The sequence below is a fragment of the Otolemur garnettii genome, unplaced genomic scaffold (genome assembly GCF_000181295.1).
Source record: "Otolemur garnettii isolate 467f Iridium unplaced genomic scaffold, OtoGar3 scaffold00108, whole genome shotgun sequence".
Taxonomy (NCBI): domain Eukaryota; kingdom Metazoa; phylum Chordata; class Mammalia; order Primates; family Galagidae; genus Otolemur; species Otolemur garnettii.
Genome location: NW_003852503.1, coordinates 1,988,343 through 2,000,562, shown reverse-complemented (window position 1 = coordinate 2,000,562; position 12,220 = coordinate 1,988,343). Strand labels below are relative to the sequence as shown.

At 41.9% G+C, this 12,220-nt stretch overlaps 1 protein-coding gene across 1 annotated transcript in view; it reads right to left on the bottom strand.

Moving 5' to 3' along the window:
* Nucleotides 1-12,220, bottom strand: part of CLMP (CXADR like membrane protein) — a 79,617-nt gene that overhangs the window by 6,084 nt on the left and 61,313 nt on the right. The window contains exons 3-5 of the mRNA XM_012809542.1: nt 2,258-2,459; nt 988-1,155; nt 81-203 (exon numbers count right to left, since the gene is read on the bottom strand). Of these exons, the coding sequence (XP_012664996.1) occupies nt 81-203; nt 988-1,155; nt 2,258-2,459 (493 nt within the window). The remainder of the gene's footprint in view (nt 1-80; nt 204-987; nt 1,156-2,257; nt 2,460-12,220) is intronic.

Here is a 12,220-nt window from a genome sequence, read left to right as displayed (position 1 = left end):
TACTCATGGTTAAAATGTCTTATACTGGACCATAATGCAAAAATTAAAAAAAGAAACAAAAAAGCCCTTTGGATGCTTACACTGTACGGTCACTCGAACTACGCAGCTTTCCTTCCCAGCCTCGTTGCCCGCTGTACACTGGTACAGTCCAGAGGAGGACATGGTGAGATTCTGCAGCAGAACTCGTCCAGGGTTATTGTAATCTACAGGAGCAGAAAGAAGGACTGTAAATCCCTTAGTGACAGCAGCTATATTGACTGTTTACTTTATTGCATCACTGACATAAGATTCTCTAACACAATTTGAAGAGGATGAAATCATAGAAAAGATTCCCCTTTCGGAACATGGGAAGAAAGGTAAATGTTCTTTTAAATTGTAGCGCATCCTCAAAAGTTACAAAAAATTGTTAATATTTAAGGGACAAAAAAAAATATTTAAGGGACACTATTGGGCACAGGGGCTGATGCCTGTAGTCCTAGCACTCTGGGAGGCTGAGGCAGGTGGATCGCCTGAGCTCACAGGTTCGAGATCAGTCTGAGCACAGAGCAAGACCTAAAAATAGACAGGCACTGTGGCAGGTGCCTATAGTCCCAACTACTTGGGAGACTGAGGCAAGAGAATCGTGTGAGCCTGAGAGTTTGAGGTTGCTGTGAGCTGTGATAACATGGCACTCTACCGAGGGCAACAAAGTAAAACTGTTTCAAAAAAAAAAAAAAATTAAGGGACACTAATAGAGATAGAGACAGTGGATTTTTATAGTACATTCCTTCTAATCTCTTTTTATCACTTTTACACGTCATTTGAGGAAAGAAAAGATGGATTTCCTGTCCATCTTTACGGATAAAAAAAAGTTTATGGATAAAAAAAGTTCACGAGGTTCAGCAGTGTAATCAAGGTCACATAGTGAGTTGCTGACAAAACTGATTTAGAATTTATGGATAGAGTACTATCTTGTTGGCTCAGTTGACTGGTAGGAAGATGACTTACCAATCCTAGATTTGGGAGGCAGATGCTCATCCTCTCCCTCTTTCTCTCGGACTCGCTGCCAGTAATACACAATGGGCTTTGTGCCAGAGGATGACTCACACTGCAAAGTCAGGTCACTTCCTTCTGTCAGCTCTCCTTCCAGCTCACACTTGGGCTTGGATGGTCTCACTGGCAAAAAAAAAAAAAAAAAAAGAAGTAATGATTCAAAGATCACCAAACACCAGGAGCGGAGGGGAGCGGAGTCTCGGTGTGTGACACATCTTTTGGGGGCAAGACACAATTATAAGAGGGACTTTACCTAACAAATGCAATCAGTGTACCCTTAATGAATCCCCAACAATAAAAAAAATAAACAAAAATTAATTAATAAACAAAGATCACCAAACACCACATTCAATGGAAAAATCGTGTTCTGTTGAATGGTTTCTCCAGTCATTCCTTATGGTTAACCTTTAAGTGGAGATTCATCTGGCCATGTTGTACATTATCCCCAAAACATCCACCTCCATCCCCTACTGCACCCCCAATTCCAGTTGCTATCAGTGGTATCGTTATAATTTTTAGGGGCTGCCTCAGAAACTCATCACTTCTCAAAGAATACACACTGTTATTTAGGGAACTTTTGGGAACATTGAGCATCATTTTACTAATACTGTCGCAGGGATAGAAGTTCATCAATTTGGAAGTAATTAAGTAGAATTTAGTAGTCCTTGCTGTTGAAGAACAAGTGAATTTGAATCATATCTGAAAGATTTAAGTAAAATATGAGCATATTATTCAAATATCAGAGGATATTTTAATTTTTTTTTCTTTGAGACAGAGTCTCACTATGTTGCCCTCAGTAGAGTGCCATGGCGTCACAGCTCACAGCAAAAACTTTTGGGCTCAAGCGATTCTCTTGCCGCAGTCTCCCAAGTAGCTGGAAGGCACTTGCCACAACACCCAGCTATTTTTTTTTCTTGCAGTTGTCAGTGTTGTTTTAGCAGGCCTGGACTGGGTTTGAACCCAGCCCTGGTGCTTGTGGCTGGCACCCTAACTACTGAGCTACGGGCACTGAGTGCTATCATGGAAAATCATGATTGTATTTTCTTTTATTGTTATGGCTGACATACAGAACATATACACCTCTTCCCAGGGAACTTGTCTGGGCGGCCTCTGAATATAATTTAAAGTACTGAATGTGAAGTTTTATACCGGCATGCCGCATTTGGCTCTCTCTCCCGGAGACCCTGTGAAGATGTAGGCATTTACCCTTGGTGCCCTATCTTACCTAAGACTTTTAAGATGACGTGGCTCCACACATAGCGTCCTGAATTCTTCACCTTGCAGGTGTACCGGCCCTCATCACTGGGCTTCAGAGGCTCAATCTGCAGGGAGGCATCTCCTGCCAGGAAATTGGAAGCAAAGGCTACTCGGCCCTTCTGTTCCTCAGTCAGGTTATTGTAGACGTGACGGCTGGAGTAAGTGATTACCTGTGGGATAGACGGAGGCAGGGTCAAGCAGTGTGGCTCTCAGCCTTCTTCCACTGCTCTCAGCCTTCCTCTCAGCCTTCCTCAAGATGAGGAAAGAGAGTACTGGCAGTGGCACAAAGGGGTCAAGCCTGGGGCAGATTCTAAGGGTCCAAGAGACCTCTGTTCTAATTAAAAGTCCATTTGCTAGGCTTTGCTTCTCCTTCCAAGAGTAACACCTCATATTTGTATAGCATTTAATTATGAAGTACTAATTATTTCATTAAATGCTTGGAACCACCCTTTATTTAGCTAAGGCATTTTGAGTTAAATGCTAAAGGTCACACAACTTAGTCAAGGAAGAGGAAAACAAGTGTACTACTGTACACACATTAAGCATAGAAGATGTCTGGAAGGGTTCACAAACTGGGTGTCAGCAGGTGACTCTGAGGAGAACTGAAAGAATAGGGGAGGATGATGGGAGGAGACTTACTTTTCTCCAGAATACACTTTTCTGTATTTTGCATTTGCTACCCCCTGCATGGGCTCTATTCCAAGTCTACTATGCTCCTTGTGCTAGGTAGTTTTACACGCCATTAATACTATTTTTCACCAGAATTTTTCCAAGTACTTATTCCCGTTCCACAGGTGGCAGAACCGTGATTTGAACCTAGGTTCTCTAAAGCCATTGAGTTACAAGCACAGTTATTTCTTGTCCTGTTTCTTTTCCCACATGTGTTCATTTAACTGCTTGTTAACTGTTCTTCCATAACATTTGGAAGCGAAGAAGAAAAAGTGAAACTGAGAAATCGTTGTGGCGTTCTTAGAAAAGCTGGGCCTCAAGTGAAGGGACGGAAGAATTCAGAATCAGTAGAAGGGAACGGTCTGATGCTGAAGGCTTCATTGGTTTTTCTTCTTTGTTGGCTGGAGTGTGGATTAGTAAGTCAGATGGAAAAAAAAAATGTTCCTTCCTTCCATAACATACACTTGAGCTCCACGTCTTTGTTTTCCCAGTTAGGGAGACCAAAGTTCAGATTTCCTTAACAGAAAAAAAAACTTGATTTTTACTGAATTTTTATCTGCCTACATCATAGCCTCTGGTGTAGTCCATTGCCTCCTTTTGTCAGTCACAAACTCCGTGCTGATCTAATCCACCAAGACTTCAGGCCGTCTGACTTCAGCTTCGTCTTCCCTGCCCCTCAGCAAGTGTGTTCTTTTTTTTTTTTTTTTTAGCAAGCGTGTTCTTAAACTCACTCAGTTTAAACCTCAGTAAACAGTTGAGGAATGACTGCTTTTCAACAGATCTGGAGGATGCTACTCAGATGAGTAAAACCTCCTTCTTCAAGTAAATTATAATCAAGTGAGATTAACAAGGAAAGAAGTATAAACATAAAAAAAGAAATGATTTCCCTGAAATATTAATAGTATCAGGGAGGGTGTTCCAGAAACATTGATGGCATTTGAGTGAGACTTTGAAAGATGAGTAGGCTATGAGATGAGGGAGGCAGGGAGGAGAGCGCTGGAGGGAGCATTCTCGATATATAGAAGGGAACTGAAAAAGCCATGCAAGCATACTACAAGTCGCCCAAGCACATTTCTAGCTGCAGCTGTTCCAAATGGTTTCACTCTACTTAAGCCCTTAACCCTGTCCTCAGTCACGTGAGGCTCTGTCTCTTCTCAGATGCTTCCTGAAGAGATTCAGAGCCGTCCAATAAAATGTGCCTCCGTTCCTTCTCCATGATATCAGAACTCTCAGTATCACCATTCATCTGCCCATACCATCTCTCTGCAAAGTGTTTTCTGTTTTCTTGCATATTCTTTTTCTTCAGCAAATACTCAGGTACTGTGCCCAGCACTGAGAGAACAGGTAGGAATAAGACAGTTCCTACACTGAGGAGCTCATGGTCTTGGGGCAAGGGAGGGAAGAAATAGGTAAGAGAATATTAAACACTAACTGATAAGATACTTAGAAAGCGTTTTCCTTCAGTATTACCCTCTCGTTTCACACACCATCATTATCGTGACAGTTTGCATATCTGTATCTGTGTACCCAACTTATTTTTGAGCTCCATTTCATGTTTCCAGCTACCTGGCTGCTGTTTCTTTCTTTCTTTTCTTTTCTTTCTTCCTTCCTTCCTTTCTTTCCTTCCTTTCTTTTCTTTCCTTCTTCCTTTCCTTTCCCTTTCCCTTTCTCTCTTTCTTGTCTCAAGCTGTTGCCCTGGGTAGAGTACTGTGGCATCACAGCTCACAGCAACCTCAAACTCTTGGGCTTAAAGGATTCTCTTGCCTCAGCCTTCCAAGTACCTGGGACTACAGGCACCTGCCATAATTCCCGGCTATTTTTTTGTTGGCGGTTGTCATTGTTGTTTTAGCTGGCCTGGGCTGGGCTCAAACCCACCAGCCTTGGTGTATGTGGCCAGCCTCCTACCCACTGAGCTATGGGCACCACCCGCTGTGTATTTCTGTCTACTCCAGTCTAGCCTCCATACTGCTGCCAAGTGAAGCTCGCTAATGTAAAACTCAGCTTACCTCTCTTCCAGCTCAGGAACCTTTAGTGGCTCACTACCACCTCTGAATGATGACCTGACTCAGCCTAGGTTGCTCAAAATAACCTCTATGTTCCCAATCTCATTTCTTAATTCAGTTCCCTTCACATACCTGGGTGCAATCATACTACGTTGTTTCCCCTTCTTTAATATGAGTTGAGCTTTCCCTGTGCTCCCATGCCTTTGCTCCCAGCATTTTCTTATTTAGAAACTCCCTTTTCTCCATCTCTCCACTCAGGCATCCTCAAACTATGGCCCGCGGGCCACATGCAGCCTGCCTAGGACATTTATCCGGCCTGCTGGGTGTTTTTGCTGCCACTGCCTATCCTGCTTAGCATCCGACTTGTCCCAGGGCCCACAGTCCAGCCCTCCAACGGTCTGAGGAACAGTGAACTGGACCCCTGTTTAAAAAGTTTGAGGACCCCTGCTCCACATGAAAGAAACTCTATTCATTTTTTAAGTCCCAAATCAGTGGTAACTCCTCATGAAACCTTCTATGACTGGCTAAATGAGAATGATCTCTTTTCTTTGCTCCCATCCATAGCATTTCTTTGTACCATTTTTATTTGAAGAGAAATTGTAAAATACTTTGTAATGGACAAATAGATTGATTGCTCTTTCTATAAAGGTACTTGCTGTCCAGGGCACCTTTTGGTGTTATCTGATTTTATACACGTGTGTGATCTTTCTCTTTGGCTGCTATTTTGCAGTCCTCCATTCAGTAGGCATTGATTAAAAACATACTCTGTGCTTGGTACGGTGCCAGAGATGATAAACAATACAAACAAGTGTTAGTGTTAAAGAATAACATTTTTCAAGAAGATGAGACTACGATTCTCATAGTCCATATACATAGCAAATAAATGTGTCTCCAATATTTTCCTTCACTTGATATTAGTGACAGAACCAATAAGATGTTATAACCAGCTCAAATAAGAACTAGGACCAAAATAGACTTAAGTTCTCCTTTGGACAAAATTCATTTGTATCTCTATAACCAAGAATGATTTTCATTGCTGTGGATAAGAAATGTGAACCCTGGGTGGTGCCTGTGGCTCAGTGGGTAGGGTGCTAGCCCTATCCCCCATATACCGAGGGTGGTGGGTTTGAACCTGGCCCCAGCCAAACTGCACCAAAAAAAATAGCCAAGCATTGTGGCGGGCACCTGTAGTCCCAGCTACTTGGGGGGCTGAGGCAAGAGAATCACCTAAGCCTAGGACCAAGGGTGATAAAGTGAAACTGTCTCTAAAAAAAAAAAAAAAAAAAACAATGAGCCTCACTACCAGCCATCTGCAAGTTAATTTCTATTTCTACAGAAATTAATATAGGAGAAAAATCATACCCTAATTCATCTCCAGAAAACTTGGACTCTAACCTTTTAGGCTCCAAAAGGTGAAGTCCTTACCCAAGTTGAATTTTCAGGGCTCAGATCAAAACCCAAGATTTCTGGAGAGAAATCTCTTTCCACCCTGCCCTCTCTCGCCCGCATAACATACAGCCTTCCCTCCTGCTCCTCCCCATAGCTTGCACCCTTGCAGTGTCTACTGACAAGAATCCAGACATTCTAGATAAAACATCTAGCTAGGAAGAAACAAGGAACTTTGTTTAACACAGAGTCCTACTCTGTTGCTCTGGGTCAAGGGCCATAGCATCACCATAGTGCACAACAACCTCAGTCTCCTGGGCTCAAGAGATCCTCCTGCCTCAGCCTAGGGAGTAGTTGAGACAATAGGCACGCACCACAGTGCTCAGCTACTTTTTCTACCTTTAGTAGAGATGGGGTCTCACTTTTGCTCAGGCTGGTGTCGAACTCCTGAGCTCAAGCAATCCACCCTCTTCGCCTCCCAGAGTGCTAGGAATATAGGAGTGAGCCACTGCGCCCAGCAAGACTGAACTTTTGACTGAAATAATGCATTTACTGTACTTTCAGAATTTTTAGTGTGCAGATGATGTTCAGGAGGCGCCTAGCAATGCTGTCTATGGGGGAAAACTACACACTATGGGGGGAAGGGGCAGGGGAAGGAAAATGATTTATCTGTAGAAATCTTGGATTCCAGGCAGAACTCTGAACATCATTTTGGCCAAGGTCCTTCACCTTTTAGAATCTAAAATGTTTTGGGTGCAAGTTTTCTAGAGATGAATTAGGGTCTAATTTTCCTCATGTATTAGAAGAAAAAGAAAATTGAGTAGCAGTTCTTTCTTTCTTTTTTTTTTTTTTTGAGACAGAATCTCACTTTGTCACCCTTCATAGAGTGCCATGGTGTCACAGCTCATAATAACCTCAAACTCTTGGGCTCAAGCGATTCTCTTGCCTCTGCCTCCCGAATAGCTAGGACTACAGGCACCTGGCTATTTTTAGAGATGGGAGTCTCATATTTGCTCAGGTTGGTCTCGAACCTGTGAGCTCAGGGCAATCCACCTGCTTGGGCCTCCCAGAGTGCTAGGATTACAGCTGTGAGCCACCAGGCCCTGCCCTGGGTAACAGTTATTATCCTACAGAGTTCAGGGGCTTATAGTAAGAATTTAAAAAGAAACAATGTATATGAAAGGGGTCGTTCCTTTAATCGGGATCAGTTAGTGACCTTTCTGTGCCCAGCATGGTGCTTGGCTTCCGCTTTAATGAGTGTGAATTACACATAGCAATGAAAATCCATCAACAAACTGACGTGCATTCTGACTGGAGTTTTGTCTTTTTCTAACAAACAAATGTGTGGCCTTTATTTTATTCTGGGCATCATTCTAGTACTTTACACATATTACCTCCTTATATTAAAAACAAAGAACCTGATACAGTGAGTTTAAAACAACATTAAGGAAGTGAGTCTCCAATAAACTGCTTAGATTTAAGGCTATTCTTCTGTTAAATAAGTATTTGTTGAGTGTCCTATACGAGGTGGGCACACGTATCTAAATCTAAAACTAAACAGCTGTAGTTTAATCCTCCTAGAATGAGGCAGTTCTTCTGGCTGTTCCTGTATTCATGACAGACATAACTAATTAATAACTGTACTTTCCCATTGAGGATGGGTATTCTGGGGAGTTCTTAGGGTCAGGGAGGGGTTTCTATCCTATTCTTACCCCTCAGAAGGCAACCAGCCTCTGTGTAGCAGCCTCATTTCTAAGTATATTAGAACCTCACAGTTGACCCGCTCCCTACATTGACCACCCCCTTAAATTCACCTAATTTTCCTGGACTGGACATGCACCACATGTACATAGCAGTACAGTAAGCCTAGTTTATGTTGACCACCTCCATATGTTGACCAATCTGTTACTGTCCCTTGGGTGGTCAACTTACAGAGATTCTACTGTATTTGAGTAATTAGTTAGTAACTATTTAGTCCTACCTCACTTTTTTCCCTTCCCAATAAGATAAAACCTAAGGGGTGGCGCTGTGGTACAGTGGGTAGGACGCTGGCCCCATATACTGAGGTGGCAGGTTTGAATCCAGCCCTGGCCAAACTACAACAAAAAAATAGCCGGGCGTTGTGGTGTGTGTCTGTAGTCCCAGTTACTTGGGAGGCTGAGGCAAGGGAATCGCCTAAACCCAAGAGCTGGAGGTTGCTGTGAGCTGTGACGCTATGGGACTCTACCGAGGGTGACAAAGTGAGACTCTTGTCTTAAAAAAAAAAGGTAAAACCTATGAACTCTGACCCAGAAAAGCACACATATTATTTTGTAAATAATTCTATAGCATTTCTAGCACTCAACTGAAAGCCCTCTGCTTCAGACACAGACGGGAAGAGCAAAGATCACAGTCCTTCTTCCAGATGTGGTATGTGTTTGTTTTGAAAGTTTGCAGGGCCTTAGGACCCACTTCCTGTTATGCTCTACAGAAATGGCATGTTTCCTGGCAGATGGAAGGAACTGCCATAGAAATTTCAAACAGGTGGGACAGTGGGGAGAGAAGAAAATGGATTACAACAGGAAAAAACTGGCCATCTTATGTTCAGGAAAAGTGTGCATGGACCTCTTTTGTTTTGCTAATTGGCTTTTGTTAGTGTTTGTGTATTTGCTATATGGCCCTGAGACAATGCTTTATTCTTCCAATGTGCAGCAGAAAAGAAAAATGGTTGGAAACCCTGGAAGCTTATCTCAAAGACTGAAAGTGAAGGGCTGACATCTGGAAATAGGACAAGTAAGCCTGGAATACAGAACAGGAGCACAATTAGGGTTATTTTCTTTCTTTTTGACTTATCATTGTTTTCCCTGGGTGTATAATCACCTACAAGGAAGTCTGTTTGTGCTTCCTAAGAAGAATGAAAAGATACAAAACCATTTTTAGGAACTTTTATTATTTTATTATATTAACTTTATATTATTTTATTATCATTAGTTTTGAAAGATTCATGGCCTTTTTGGCCTAAGGCTGTGAAATTTTTTCTTGTTTATTTTAATATTTGGGCTAGCATCAGAAGATACCTTTGTCTTAAAAGGTACATTTGATTTTGGAGAGCCTTAGTAGGATCCAGAGTGAAATCTGGCTGCTTCAGATTGCCAGGGGTACCCCACAGCAGGGACTTTCTAATTGTTTTGAACAGACTCACATTGAGAAATACATTTTTCTTCACGATCCAGACCACAACTAACATACACATATGTAACTGAAACATTATGGAAGAGTATCTGGATAATACACTCTGATATTATGTGGTCTATATTAAAACAAAACCTAAGCAAAATTTCTGGCTGCTTAGGATCCCTTAGTGGGTTGTGACCTAGACTTTGAAAGGCCGCTACCCCATGGCACAGTGATTGAGAGGGCTGTCTGGGAAGTCACATGTACATTCAAATGGAAACTCCTCCTTTTGAATGAGCATAAGGTGGTGTGCCTCACTCAGGCACTAACCTTTCTAAACCTTAAGATCCTTAACTGTAAATTGAGGCTAAGCTACCTAATAGGATTTTTGAGCGAAGGAGATAGTAAGCACTCAGGTGTTGGCATCATCATTTCTATTAGGGCGATTCTGGGTTCAAGAAAGTCCCTAAGGGGAAGGGCCTGGTGATACACCTGCAGTCCCAGTTATTCCAAGGGTGAGGTGAGAGGATGCTTGGGCCCAGGAATTCAAATCCAGTCCAACTTGGACAACGTAGCAGAAACCTGTCTCTTTAAAAAAAAACCCCAAGGTTTCCAAACTCGTTCAGCCCAGTATTCCAAGAATATTAATTATTCCATACATTTGTGATTTGTGTAGCAAAGTTGCCCTGGCTGAAAACCTCTATCTGTTTCCCACCACCTTGCACGCTTGCAAATGAAACCATGGCCTCCTGAACTTGGCACCTAAGGAGAGTGCAGTCTGGACTATGCCTGATCTTTGACCTTTGCCCTCAGATCTCTGAATCCCCTAGTCCCCAAACTTGGTATTTCTTGATTTTGAACAGTGTTTTCTGATGTGTCTTTTGGCTTTAATCATACAGTTTTCCCATTCTGAAATGCTTCTCCCTCTTTTATTTTTGCCTAAACAACACCTATGCTGGACTCAAGATCAAGCTCAAAGGCTGCCTTGTGTGTATATCCTTTCCTGGTTTTCAAATTGGAATGATGACTCCCTCCTTCAAGTTTCTGTGTTCTGGGCATATCTCTACCATACATTCAAGATGGCCTAATTCTATCTGTTCATTTTCCCCTTCCCCCCAAATCCTTTCCCAATTTACTGTTTTTTAAGAGATATGGTCCTGTTTTCTTTCCTAGGTCAAAAAGTCCCAATATTTAGAGACGATAAAAGAAGTAACATATAGATAAGCATCTGATATATCTAGAAAGCAAAGATTATGATTATACAATTACAAGAGAGCCTTATGATTCAATAACAATTATTTAGTATGAACATTTCATACACAGTCCTGGCATGGATTGGGTCTCAGCACAGTCTGGTAATTGGGCTCACATGCTTTGAACTCAGATGCTGTGTGCTTCTGTATTATTTTGTTTTTAATTCTAGGAAATGTGAATGTTTTTAATTCTGAGACCAAGTAGAGTATGCTGGGGGAATAATGAACATCAATTCATGCTTTCGCAAACAAACAAAAAAAATAAATATATAAATTGCAGCTGTCGTGGGGTTGGCTGCTCTGTGGCATTCCTCTTGGACCTGGGACAATTTGTAACGACTTGTATGGAACAGATGAATCAGCTCAACTTTCTGGCAGTTGCTCTGCCATGCCATGGCCTCTGTAGCAATCATAAAACTGCCTTGAATGGAAATAGATGCAGGTCTCCTTCTATGTTTTATATCAGGATTTTTCTTTCTTTTTCTTTTTCTTTCTTTCTTTCTTTTTTTTTTTTTTTTTTAAATTAATGACCAAGCACTAATTACAGATCAGGATTTTTCTTGCTCAATGCCAAAGAGAAGGGAGAAAGAGTGAAGAACGAGAGGCGGGGATCGGAACGTCTGTTATAATTTCTCCATCTGAAAAATAGAGGGGAAAGATTTCTGTTGTGTGTTCCTGACTGATCTTAGGAGAAATGATCACTCTTTGGAAATTTAGTTGTTTGTATTCCTAGAACCAGGAAGATAGTTCCAGAGTGCTAGTGGTTCTGCTATCAGGGCTGCGATCCAAATATTCTAGAGACTACCTTTCCACCCCCAAATGTTCCCTGCATAGTCTGAGCAACCTAGACAAAAGAGATGAAAGCGTTTCTCAGATTGAAATGCAAAGCTAAACTTAGGACCCACGTCATTGGCAGCCTACTTTAAGCGCCACATCCATTCCGACTCTTCCTGTATTTCCTTTACTTAGTCACCCTCACTCCCGTTCCCAACACGCTGGCAATTATAAAGTTCTGGCAACTTTACCCACTGGTATTTATTGTTTCTTCCTTGATATCCCAACTACCTGTGACTGTCATTTAAGCCTTTATTGTATAGTCTGAAACTATTTGACTGATGTTGCTTTTATGTGGGTCTCCCTTAAATCCATGTGCCAGGCAATGGCAGAATGATCTCCCTAAAATGCAAATATGTCCCTTGCACTCTTAGAATTCTGCAAGAACTGATGACGTTCTAGCAACAATTCTAAGCTCCCTAGTATGGCATGTAAGGTCTTCCATGTGCTGGTCCCACAACCTCTGCACGCTGATATCTGATACTTTACCTATACTAGCTGCAAATGCATTCCCAGAATTTTCCAGCCTTTATCTCTAAGCTCTTGTGATTTCTTCAGGGTAGTTCTTTTTATCAAGACTGACATCAGCTGTGCTTTCTTACAGGAAGCCATTCTTTTTTTTTTTTTTTTTTT